Below are 13,561 nucleotides of genomic sequence, written 5' to 3' on the forward strand. Positions count from 1 at the left end.
GGAGAGAAGGGTCCCTCCTCCAGTGCCAAAGAAGCCATCGAAAGGTCAGGTGCCACTCATACGAGAACGCTCTCTGGAAAGCTCGCAGCGTCAGGAGGCCCGGAAACGGCTGATGGCTGCCAAGCGCGCTGCGTCGGTTCGCCAGAACTCAGCTACCGAGAGCGCCGAAAGCATTGAGATATACATCCCCGAAGCCCAGACCAGGCTATGAAGGGATCCAGCCGGGAGGACTCTATCTGGCAAGACAAGCCTCATGTATAATCTGCCCCTCTAGGCTCCTGCTCAAGGTCACCACGAAGTATTTGTACCTCCTCCTCTCTCTCTCGCTCTCTGTCCCTACTCTCCCCCTCCCCTCTCTCTGTACGCAGCTGCCCCGATGCTCCCAGTGAACTCCACTGCCGTGGCGTAGTTGTCGGTCCTCCGAGAGATGTCCTCTAATCAGCCTTGCTTTCTGAAGGTTCACCCATGTCATCACGATGCTTTGTCACATGTACTGATGCTGCCACTTTGCCTCATGTAAACGAGCACGATCCTTTTTTCTTTTCTGTTTGGAACAAATAAACGCAGCACTCAGACTTCCACACACCCGCGCACCTGTACAGTAGATGCTCCATTTAACTTGCTCATGATCTTTAGTTGATCTAAAGCTAGTCTGTTACCCAGTGTACAGCAATATCAAACTGTAGGGGACTTTGGTATTTTCAGTCATGCAGGGTGATCCTTTCGGACTCTGCCGTCTTCCTCACAAAAGATGAAAGGAGCTATGACTCGGATTCCCTTCTTTTTATTACTGTTTTTTCTTTTTAAAGCAGATGGCGCACTTTATTCTAAACCTCCAAATCACATCTTCACCTGAATTAAGGAGTCACACAAGGGGAGGGAGCTGGGGTGGGAGCGGGGAGGGGGGGACCAAAAGAAACCCCACAGCTCTGGCAGGTGAAAAGGTGGAAGTAAATCCCTCAGATGAGATGGTGAGGGATATAAAAAGATCCTGTGGAAAGATACCTGCACACTCACAGCTGCACAAACTGCCTCATTTTTATTTCATCAATCACTACTTAAACATTTCAATCAGCAGAAGATTGTAAATTCGATCTTCCAGGGAAATAATCTATTTTGAAAGGCAATAAAAGAGTAAAAAGGAAGGAGATAAGAAGCAATGACAGTTGAAGAGATAATATAAAAGAAGGATTTTCTTGTCCAAGTATTAAGAATTTTTAAAATTGTACTGTATTGTCAATTCCTCTTGTATTGTATTGTATGGATTATATTGGTTAAAAAAAAAAAAAGAAAAAAAAAGAAAAAAAGCTTGGTTTTGTTGATGTCTTAATCTCGGTGGGACCATCCAATCTCATACGTCCACGCAGCCACACACGGACACCTGTAGGTGAATTACTGTACATGGAGCCTCTGATGCTTTTCCAGGCCAGGCTTGCTTTGCTCTTTCCACAGCTGGTTGTATGCTACAGTTCAGACTGCTTATCACGAAACCGTCCATATCTAGGAGTAAATTTCTAATTCAGCCTCCTCTTAATAGTAAATTTCTAATTCAGCCTCCTCTTAATAGTATAACGTACTCACTTGAACAAGAACAATAGACTATTTTTCACAAGTTATGGGATCAATATGAACTTACTATTTTTCACGACAAGCCTTCCTACCCTGGCTTCTGCCATTGTTTTGCAATCACGAAAAATATGCATCCTAAGTAGCTCATTAATAGTGGGCGGAAATGGCAGATAATAGGGCTGGAGAGGAGCCTGAGAGGTCAGCTCCTGTGTGTCTGTCCCCTCCAGCCACCTCTGGCTGGGACAGGGGCTTGTCCTCCAGCTCCTCTGATGAGGAATGATGCCGACCACGCTGCTACTGGAATCTCTTGTGCCAACATTAGGAAAGCTATGTCAGGCATGTTGCTGAAAGCGAGTTGTGTGCGTGCGAGCGAGCGAGTGTGAGTGCGCACACGTGTGCCTAGCTGGCATGTGCTGCTGCCAGCAGAATTAGCGCGAGCTGCTTTGGGTGACAGGGCTGCTCTGGGGGACAGGACTGGTGTGAGCAGAGGAGCGCTGTGCTGCCCTCAGCGCGTGTGCAGTCCTGCAGCGATGTTTTCCAGACTCCTCTGCTGCTCCCTGCGCGTTCTTCACCCTGTCTGCCAGGGCAGGGGTACCCGGGAGAGGGAGGCAGGCTGCTCTCTGCTCCCAGTGGGCACAGGCGCAGGGACAGGGACAGCCCCACCATGGAGGGGCACAGGTGGCAGCCCTTGCTGCACGCCAGTGCTGGCTGGCTGTGCCCATGGCAGCTCAATCTGTATGGACAGTTCAACCAGTGAAAAACCCCACTGCACATGTGGCGCAATTCTGCAGCTTGCACTTAAAAAGCATTGAAAACCGTCATCGAAAAGTTAAGCTCTTGCTAAAAGTATTCATCGAGACCATGCCAGACAGCTTCTTTTCCTATGACATCATAGCCAGGTGCTAATTTAATTTTATTCGAGAAAATAGGAGAGGTAATAGGTTCTGGCACCAAGTATTTTCATGAGAGCATACTAAAACCACTAGAGAATTTGCTACCTCTCAAAGCCATCGATATCTGAGCTATGTCTTTATAAACAGGGCACAAATATTTACTGCTGTGGTTTACAAGATAAGGGCTAATAATTTAATATATAAAAGACTTTTAACTAGAGTAATCAGAAATCCAGTGTAACTCTAGAGTGCTTGGTGTTACAGGAGCTTCAAAAGGTTTGACCCTCTAAGCGTTTGAATACCAGTGTATTTGCTAGTTTTGAAACACTGCGTTTAACTTTTAGCAGCAACAAAACATCACCGTGTTTGCAGTATGTAATAGTGCCAATTGCCACTTTTGAGCATATATAGTCATAGGAAGTATTAATTATTTGGAACTCATTTGTACTGAAGTATTCAAAGCAGTACCTAGGTGAGAGTCCACATTCACAACTGTGTCGCAGACTTACTTAGTTTTGTGAACGTCTTACGAAAGATGAGTTAAGACTTTGGTTGACAAGTGGCTACAGAAATTTATATCCAGCAAGTTCTCCCCTAAAAAAGCAGAAAAGTGAAGACTGTCTAGTCTTGTACATTACAAATTATTGTATTTGTATATCATAGAATATTTTTTGTATCTATTTTAAATGAATTTATTCTTAGCTGAATGCTTGTTAGTTCATTTGGCACTGGAAAGGTTATTAAGATGTTTGCCTAGTTTTTTAGCAAAATATTAAAAATACAGCCAATACCAGAAAATACAAAATAAAATAATTCTGCCCAGAGAATGCCACTAGTTAACCACTTGACTCATTTACAAACACTAATGCTAGTATATTTGCTCCATCATCTGTTTTAGTATAATTTGTAACTATTTGTTTTTAGTCTAAACTGCCCAGTGTATTTTAAAAATGCCTATATTCTGTTTCACTTTGGGACTAAACTATTGCTTTTTTTTTTTCTTGGGGGAAATTTTAGAAAAGGTTGGTTTTGTCTCCTGCTTCAAAAGTTTAAAAAGAAAAAAAAAGAGGTATTTATTATATTTTTTGCAGATGTTTCCATAAAATTCTCATAATCTTTTTGTAAAGAAAGATGAAGAAATGGATTAAAGATTTTTAATATTTGAAAAGGTAAATAGAAATAATTTATTTGTAATATATTTCATTTTATTTATTGGTGTTCCCTTAATGCTTTGATGTGCACTATCACTTTAATTTAAACTGTATCATTGTGAATTTATTGGGGGTTTTGGTTTTTTGTTTTTTTTTTTTTTTTTAAGGAAAACTGTCAAATGCATATTTTAAGTAGAATGTAAATCACTGGCCTACCTGCATTCCCAAATGTGATTTTAAAAATGTTTTTGATTTGAAACAAAAGACACAAATTTGAAAGCCTTTAGACAGAAAAGAGTGTTTTTATGGCTTAATGATTTGGGTTTCCATAGGATTATCTATCTGGTTTGTGTGTGGACAGGAAAATGTAAATAGATGAATGTTTCCCATAATGTAAAAAGAGCAAATTAATAAAATAATTAATGCACTGCTTGTAAGAGCTGTGGGTTTTCAATGCAAATTCATTCTTCCAGAACTGCCAAGGCATTTCATTTGATGTGGTCAAGGATAAAAGCACGACAACCAGAATATTTCTCTTAAGCTCTCATTGCTTAAGACTAGCCCTGCAAAGTCTCATCCAAAGCATCCTGCTGAGCACCCTGGAAGTGTTCATCTGCACAGAGTTGCTCACAGGCATAAAAGTTGCCATGATCAAGGCCTTGAGCCTTAGCAAAATCTTCAAAGGCGCTTCTGCACAGAGCTCAGCCAAACCCCGCTGAAGATGCCAGGAGTTACACTGGGGACTTCAAAAGAAGTGGCAAGAAGACCCCAGCCTGTTTGGTTTTCCCCTCGCTGGTTCTCTTTCATTTTCTGCTTATGTCCCGTGATGTCTGAATTTTTGGGGGCAAAAGAGATTCCTGGCAGGCATAGCTAACTTTCCCTTCACTGAAATCCTGTTCCATATGGGCTTTTTTCCACTGGGTGAAATAAAGACAGTCCAGAAACATGTCCTGGATGATGTTCATGGTTATACCAGTATTTAAACAGGTCCTGATTCAATTTGTAGTACCTAGCAGTTACATTATTAGTATGCCAGTGCTGCACTATGTACTGTCTGCCCATGTTTAGACCCTCAGCACAGAAAGACCAGAAACATTTGTGCTGCAGATCCATGGGCAGGGAAAATTCTGCTTAACACCAAGATGAGGGATTTTTCTTCACACGCTGGAATTTATGTGCTCATTAGTCACTGATAAATGGATGCATCAGGGATGGGGGGAGAAACACTTTATTACTTTAAAAACTTCCTGAAGTGTCTGGTACCTTTTTGTAATGAGAACAGCTCAAAGGGAGTAAAATAGCAGGTATGTTTCACACTGTTCTCCAGCAGAGTAAGGAAGTCCAAGCCATGGTTCAACCCCACCTTTCACGCAGGTAAACTTTCTCTGTATGTATACTCAGTGTTTCCTTCCAGATCAAATCAGAAGCCTTCCCCAGATGTATATCTTGCTGTCAGTTTGTTTGCCAATGTCTGTTCTCTCCTGCAAGACATTGTTTTTGCATCACGCAATAGGCAAATAATTCACTTCAGCCGTCAGTTTGGAGCATGCTCGCCTATCAAATCTGATGACTTTGAGCTGACATTTTTGATAGCAATTAATGATAAAAATATTGGCTGCTTTGCTGCTACTGGTATTTGTTGTTGAGGTCATAGGTTTATACATGATTTGGAGTGCGGAGAGCAAGTGAATTTCTTTTTGCCCACTACGCATCACGTAATAGGGTCGGGTCAGGCCTACAAGGAATGGCCCTGCACTGAGCAAACCTGAGACCAGCACTCACAGCTGAAAGATACTCATCCCCTCTCCCTGTGGTCTGATGCTCTGCCAGTGACCTATAAAACATTTCTGTGCTGTCACAGTAAGCTCATTCAAAACACCATCCCTTCCCTGTGCTTTTGCACGCGGGAAGGTTTTTACAGCCCCTCTTCTGCACGGTTGCTTGGCCACGGTTGTGGCAGGAGAAGGTAGCTGCTCTCACTTGATTCATCAGGATGCATTTGGATGCCAGCTGCAAAACATGACGTGACTGGCCCTTCCAGCTGGCAGTCAGGCTTTCCCACGCCTGGGTCCCATGGGAGGACAGCACCCTTCTCGGCAGTGCGTGAGATTACAGCCGGTCCTCTGCTGCTCCGTGAGTCACATGCCCCACTCGCAGTGAGACAAAGAGGCGAGCTGAGGAACAGGGCTTCCTGGTAATTGTGTTTTTCATGGTTCTCTTCACTGATCCAGTAACAACATAATCATTGAAATTAGAGACAGAAAAGCTCTGCTGGGGCATTGTGTTAACACTCTGCCAGTTCTAGATTGCGATCTACCAAGCTGTAGCAGGTAAGTCATCACCTTCCCAGCTCTGCTCCACCCAGAGGGAAAAAAACCACACACGAAACAAGGGGGGAAAAAGTGCTATATTTTAAAACAAGCTGAGTTGTGACATTGCCACCACCTATTATGGGCTACTCCTGGTGCAGAGGCCTTCATTGTATTGACTCTTCACTTAACTATCTCCATGACAGGGTGCCGAACTTTTCCTCATTTTCAGCCAAGCAGAATGGAAACAAATTATGGATTTTGCCACCTCTGTTCAAAGGGGGGGAAGTACTGAGGTGTTGCAGAGCCTCTGGAGAAAGCAACCACTGCACAGCCCCTGAGCTACACCAATGGCAACACTGCATATTTCAAAGCTGTCAAAGCTTTTGGAAGAGGGATGGGCCTTGCCCTGAGTTAAAGGAAAGCAGTAGGACAGAGTGTGACGGATGTTTTATTGGTATCAAATATCTCACCAAGGTAAGATAAGCCACTGTGTAAACAACCATGTGCTGAGGCAAACACCTTAGTTTGGAGCTGGTAACTAGGGAGCTGAGATGTTGAATAGCAAAGGGTAACCCATTCCAATGTAACTAGCCTATTTCTCCGGTGGGAATGTCCAACCTATCACTTATCCCCGGCTTCAAACTAGAGAGTTATCAAAGTCGTGTCCTTAAAAGACTATATCTTACTTTTTCCTGTTGAACTGACTATGGGTGCCCACAGTTGCAATCTGGAATGGTTTTGTGAGTGTGTGTTCAGGACTGTGATCATCCCTGGTTTTTTTTGCAGCATTAAGAAGTTACTGCATTGCACAAGTTGGGCTGTATTATTTGTTATCTTGCAGCACGTTCTTTTGTCTTTTTTTTTTTTAATAAGTGGTTGTAATAATAACTCACTGTGCTCCAGTCCTTTTGTCAGTCTTCAGAAGAAAATTCCTATCACCTGAAAAACAAAAAATTACTGAAACTTCTTCATTTGGTGGCCTGTTCTGGTAAATCTTGGCTAAGCCGGGCCTAAGGGGAAGGAAATTGAGATAACTGATGCACTTAAGCACATGTCATTCTTCATCTCTCCAGTCAATAATTGACAACGAAAGGGAAAAAAACCATACGGGCCAGACAGCTCACAGATGATGCACTAAAGCTGAGGTGGCATTTTGCTATGCTGTGGGACAATCACACCTGTAGCCACAGCTGAAGGGGAAAATCCCTTCCCACGTCAGTGCAGCATTTCAGTAAATAGTTTTTAAATATGTGACATCCCTTCCCAGTGCATCAGTGCCACCATGACCACAATTCTACAATTTCCCCAAACCATCAGACGCAGGGCAGTATTGTGGTACCAGCTGAGGGCAGGGAGATACAAGCCCCTGGGCAACAGCAGGCCTTGCACAGGGCAGGGCATTGCTATGGGAGCAGTGGCAATTCTAGGGGAATGTGGTGTGCATTAAACACAAATCAAAATTAATCCGGGTCAGATGGCTGCTGCTTCCATGAAGTAAGCTGTCATAGTGGGAAAGAAGAGTTTGAAAGGGTGATTTATCTTTTCATCTCACTATCTACTGTTTTAATCCAGCATAAGAACCAGGCTTGGAATTTTAGTGAAGTTACACAATTGCGTTTGCAGTGTTGGGAGAGAAACCAGACTTCATCCTAGACTAATTGCCAGCTATAAAATTTAGTGGAGGCATACAAAAAGACAAACCTGTAGCAACTTCAGTGGAAACATGTCCATGTGTCAGTCTTCAAGTGAATCCAGAAATGCTTTGCCTAAAACACACAAGTTTTAAGTCATGATCCTCTGCAAGAAGATCCTCTGATCTTGCTCATTACCCTGATTCACCACATAGTAAACACTGCTGTTATTTAAAAAATGTAAAAGAATAGTGATTTACGTCAAAGAGGCTGTATGACTATGACTACACATGAGAGGAAAAAGCTCTGACAAATAGATGGCGTGCATCGATCTGAAAGACTCCATGAAGTACTTTTGTATTACTAACCAAATGCTTCAACTGACAAGAGGTTTCCTTTTGTTTACATCTTTCCTGGCAATAGCATCATGACAACTGCAGCCTGTCTGCAAGAACGTACACGGACCTGGGAACCCAGCCATACATTGGCAAACTGCAGTGTACTCCACGTGTTTCTCATCCTTTGCTTAACAACCTTGTGCCTGTAAAAAAAGCTACTTGTATGCAGTGTTGCATTCATTGTGATCATTCACATCTATCAGCTTCTGCCAGGCAATGCTGGGATTTCAGGTAGGATGCAGCCCACCTCCTGTATTTTCTCTGAGATAAAATAGTGGAAGGTGGGAAATAAAACCAAGAAACCAAGCCAAAAGAAAGAAAACCTGCTGAAGCATGCAGAGTTTGTCATTAAAGTATAATCCAAGCAGGTTTTGTTTGTCAACAGCTGCATAAGTGAAAATAACAATTCTGAAATGACTTCTAACTGGAACTGTTTCCATATCAAGTGGCACGTGTGAGCTTAACGCTAACGGTTCAAGGCCTTCCCAAGTGTTGTCAAGTGCTGTGATTGCAGGTGCTGTCACAGCATCCCTGCCACATGCATCAGCACCAGTTGTCACTGTCAGCTGCAGCGCTGGTGCCCAGGAGTCCTCCCCTGTGGCACACCCCTCGCTCACATGTATGAGGGCACTGTGCTCTAGGAGCCACGTGTTTTCTGCTTTACCTCACACTGACACCACGGCAGAAATCCCACCAGAGCAGGTTGAATGGATCTCCTTAAACACCAAAATTACACTCAAACACCAATAATTACAATTGCTTGGGATGGAGGTTTATCTTTGAACTCACACAGCTTTTGTTAAATTGTCTTTACATCTAAGATCTCTCTCTGCTTTTCAATAGACAACATGAAACTCTGCTCTCACACCACCAGCATATTACATTTTCTCTGGACTTTCAACATTGTAACTGGGAGCAGAAGTTGGATCTGTTTTTTTCTTCCCCTCTTAAAAGGTCAGGGAAACATGAAACCGCAAAAGGCTAATTCTTCTGTGTCACATTTCTGTGAGCCCACAAGGCAACATAGCAGTGGTATTTTTAATGCCTTTTTTTCCCTCCTGACTTTTCAATCCACAGTCCTTGGAACAACTGGTGACAGCGCATACAGTAACACACTTACTCTTGCATCATTCCTTCTAAGTTGCTTCTGATGAATATTGGGAGCACCAGGAAGGGTCCTGACCACCACAGCACACGTGTGATGAGCAGGGGAAAGATATCACAAAACCTACTTACAGGTTTTCAGGTTCTGGTACCGCCTGCTCACAATCCACAGTATTTGGGACACACAGCTTGGTTATCATTAAACTGTAAATATTGCAAGAAGGTATTCAGCATGATATAATATTCCTATTAGTGCCTCCAAAGGCCCAGCCAAAGAAGCTGCAGTGTGCTGGGCTGAACACTGTGTAAATATTGATGGTTTCTGTCTTGCAGTGTTTACAATCCAAGAAGGGGTCCTGCACCAGAGCTCTCTGCTATGGTTTTGTTATTTGTCTTCGGAAATTATTTGTCTGATTTAAAGCATCATAAATGAGCACGTCCTTTCTTCTGCCACTACTACTAGAGCAATTACTTTACAAAGAGCTGTGAAGGCAAAGTTCTAGACCTAAATATTTTATCATCCTGATCAAGTATTAGTCTTTTGATATAAACCCAGAATCCAATACCTTTTCTGCAGCTATAATATGCTACGATAAAATATGATCTCACAGTTCCCAAACCCTTGCCAGGTAACAGTGATTCAGCACAAGCACAGCAAAGCATCACTTTGCTCCCCTCAACAGGGACACACTCTCAGTAAACTCACTTTAAGGCTTGATAATGGAAGAGGTTGCACCCAAAGCCACCACACTGACAAGATTCAGATACGTGGCCGTGGTTGTGGAGAAACCCACACTAGGAATCAGGTAAGTTAACACTACACAAGTATATTGCAGGAACAGACACGACAGGAATGGCTTTTGGCCCAAGGCCAACTGCCTTGCTGAGGGTGCTGGTGTTTGGAAAGGAAATTACAAGTTTCTACAGCTGCAAGAGTCGGCACTGACGCACAGCTTGCTAAACCCTCCCTCCAGCTGAGCATAAACCTCTGCAAGGGAGTTGGGAGCGGTGCTATGCCTTGGAATACGGCTGGGCGCCGCTGCCATCCATCAGGCAAGCATAAGTCCTTCAGCGTTTGAAGGCAAAGTTGCAAAAGACTTGTTATTCCTCAGGGTGTTCTGAAGATTTATATACTGTCACCTACCTGGGCAGTGGGAGATGTTTACCTGTCTCCTGAGTCAGCTGAGTTCAGGGAGCAGTAACATGATTACAACACCTGAATGCTCAGAAATGCTTTCTGGCTCCTCGTATCTCCTCATTTGATCTCCAGAACACCTCACCACTGTTAAAAAGAAAACAGCACCAAAGCACCACCCAGCTCCAAACCATCTGAGGTGTGGGCCCAGAAGCAGCTTTAGCATTCTCCTTTTCCCCTGCTATTGCTGCCTGCAATTTCATAAATGATATTTGTTCTTCCCACAAGCCTTACCTCATTTGGGGTCAGGGGGAGGCTTAGAGTCAGGGGATTCACCTGAGGCAGGTTATACCTGCAAACAAAAGAGTGGATGTGCAAGGACAGCCTCGCACCACCACCACCACCACCTCAGTGTTCATCAGAGCCCTTCAACAAGAGCTGGAGGCTGAATTTAAGCGCTTGGCTCTCCCTGTCCCCGCACGGGGAAGCTCGTACCTTGTCATTGCAGCACACCCTGTGCCTCAGGCTGCCACCAGCGCTTCCGTCCGCGCTGTGCAAACACCGCTGCGCCCTTTCTCCGCACAGATAATAACAGTGCCACCCGCTCTTCCCGCTCCCGGCAGCCACGGTGTGGGTGCCCAGCGGCAACTACAGAGGGTGACCCAAGGTCTGGTTAATGTTTCAGAGCTTTGAACCCACCACAGGTTGCACTTTGAGCCGTACACAGCACGTTATTGGCGGTCCTGGTGTTTAAAGGTTTTTTTTCCATCAACTGGGTGGGCGCCTGCTCCTTTTTCAAGGAGTCTGACACCACAAATCTCATGTCCTTGTCAAAGTACCTGATGTCCACCCACACTGGTGAAAAAACAATAAGCGTTCTGTCATCAGCATAACCCTGATTTCCACAGACTTTGGGGGTTTTTGCACGTGAGAAGAGGCTGCGGCATCGCTGAGTGCTGTTAACAGCCAACGGGGCAAAGTTCTTGTTTCCTTTGTAGTGAAAAAGTTCAGGGCCGGATTTTGATTATCACAAGGAGTAGTAAAGTACATAGAGCAGAGATCACACATTGGGTAAGAATTATCACCGAGGTGAAAAAACCAAACAGAAACAGCAAAACAAACTCCTGCCCAGCTGATGCAGCACTGCCCCACATTCTGGTGTGTGCCGCTCCTGTACCTGTGCGGTATATGCAGCTTATGGAAAAGGCTGGGCAGTGCTCTGGATGCAGCACAGCCTTTCCTGGCACAGCACACATCCACAGCATGGTGCCAGGGGAGCCCTACCAGGGCAGCTGGGCAGTGGTGGGCTCAGCCCGCCTTTGGATATCTTTCTTCAACATGCAAATTAAAGTAAATTGGGTGAAGTACCAAAGTCCAGTGTCATGCCTCTTAGCTTACATACCAAAAGGAAAAAAAAGGAGAAAAAACAAAAAGTACGAACAGAGAAGGTATCAAAGGACTACTACTTTTATTTTTTATCAGGATCTGTTACCCTGAGCTGTGGTTACAATGTCAAGAACTCTTGTTTTGAATGTGGTGTTGCTGATGGATGTACTCCCACACTACAACCAACCTGCGTCTTTACAAGGCTTTTGACTATTATTTTGCAAGTCTGGGAAAGAGGAAAATTCACATTTTACACAGAATAAACGTCCTGCCTGGCCAGCAGATGGAAGCTGTCATGTCCCTGTTGTGTTGTTGCTGTTGTCCTGCCTTGGTTTGGCTCTGGTGCAGGCTTATCTCCCCTCAAAGTTCCCAAATAAATTGTTTTGTGTCTTACCATCAGATTGACCCACCCCATGCAAACATCCCCAGCCGGCAAAAGTCGTGGGGATTTAGAGGCGAAACATGAACACAGCACTCACAGCGGTGGCTCGGAGAAGAATGCAGACGAAGGGCCGAGCTTGCAGACTCTGCCTGTAAATGCCACCAGCACACGCAGGGGGAGATCTGAAAAAAGCTCGCCGCCGCAGACTTGCACAACTGGAGGACGGTGAGCAGAGAGGGGCAGGAGCCGTGGGAACTGGCGGCGGGGTGACACAGGAGAGCACGGGCACTGCCAAACTATTCAGCTGCCATCCAGAGACTGACAGCTGCGGCCAGAGCCATCTTCCCCCCTCCCTGCAAAACATTCCCTCTCCTAGGGATTTGCATAACCCCGCGTACATTTCCTGCAGTCCTTGGGCAACGAATAGAGTTGTGGTTCAACAATTTACAGGATCAAAGGCAGAGTATGATCCTATCGCTGGAACAGTTAAGTTTTTACATGTGGGCTTTTTAGATATCATTTTTTAAAGATCAAACTCCAGCGTATTCCAGGGAAGTAGGTTTAGGCAAACCACAGAGCTGGGGAGCAAGCAGGATAGCCTTTTTTCTTTTTCTTCCTTATGTATAATCAAAGGTTTTATTAGAGTTTTCTAAAAACCCATAGCTTTCATTCTGTACCCAGCCAGTGCCGACTGGCCACAGTTCGAGATCCCCAAGGTGGATCTGCTGGGCTGCCTTACAGCAGGGGATTTCCTAGGGCAGGAAGCCCGTCCTGCAGGGAGGGAGGCTCAGCCGGCTCTTACTCCAATGGCAGACAGAGCTGAGGGTTTTACAAGCGCCTTGCGTGCGATTTCCCTGCTCTCTGTCCAGGCCCCTGGCAGCTGGAGAGGAAGCAGCGCGTAATGAGCCCCAGGTGGAGGCAGCAGCTTCAGCTCTGCAATGGCAGCACCCCACTCCCCAAAACAAGGGAGCCACTGGCACCGGGAAGGCATCTGGGGCAGACCACTTCAGCCCAGGCTGGAAAGCAAATGCAGATGAGGGCTGGGGTAAGGCAAGGACTAAAGACAAATCTTCAAGGAAATAGAGGATGTGAAGTCAAACTCCCCCTGAGCTCAACAAGCCTCACAGCGCCTGGGTCATGCCACCGGTGAGTCACTTCTGCCAGATGGGGAGAGTCTGGCCAGCACAGGCATCAGCTGGTCCGTGCAGCCCTCCTTGCTCTTCTGACCCCGTGGAAGGAAACCTGGGCTTCTGCATCACTGCATTTCAAAAAGAAAGGAAATTAAATTTTTTTCACAGCGGAAATACCTGTTGCTTATCAGTGTAAATACGAGAGAAATGAGACAGTCCCCCACACCTCCTTTCATGCCTCCTGCTTATTTAAACTCACACTGCCACATCAGAGGAAGCTCAGAGAGTGGTGCTGGCTGTGGGCTCAATACCCAGCTGGGCTCACACGCTTGCCCTCCCCAAGACCACCAGCACCCCAGGATCACATGCAGCTGAAGGAATCAGGCATTGCAGGAGCGAGTGCGAACTCTCCCATGGGGAGACCTGTATGTCTGCATTCCCACCACCTCTTCCTAGGGTTCAAAGAGATG

At 45.2% G+C, this 13,561-nt stretch overlaps 1 protein-coding gene across 7 annotated transcripts in view; it reads left to right on the plus strand.

Annotated features, from left to right (window-relative positions):
* Positions 1-4,043, plus strand: part of DLGAP1 (DLG associated protein 1) — a 407,137-nt gene extending 403,094 nt beyond the window's left edge. For all 7 annotated transcript variants that reach the window (XM_058041385.1, XM_058041393.1, XM_058041401.1 and 4 more), the window contains one exon: positions 2-4,043. In XM_058041385.1, coding sequence (XP_057897368.1) covers positions 2-211 — 210 coding nt within the window. In that variant the 3' untranslated portion in view covers positions 212-4,043. The remainder of the gene's footprint in view (position 1) is intronic.
* The last annotated feature ends 9,518 nt before the right edge of the window (positions 4,044-13,561 follow it).

This window comes from Melospiza georgiana, chromosome 1, assembly GCF_028018845.1.
Source record: "Melospiza georgiana isolate bMelGeo1 chromosome 1, bMelGeo1.pri, whole genome shotgun sequence".
In the NCBI taxonomy this organism is placed as follows: Eukaryota; Metazoa; Chordata; class Aves; order Passeriformes; family Passerellidae; genus Melospiza; species Melospiza georgiana.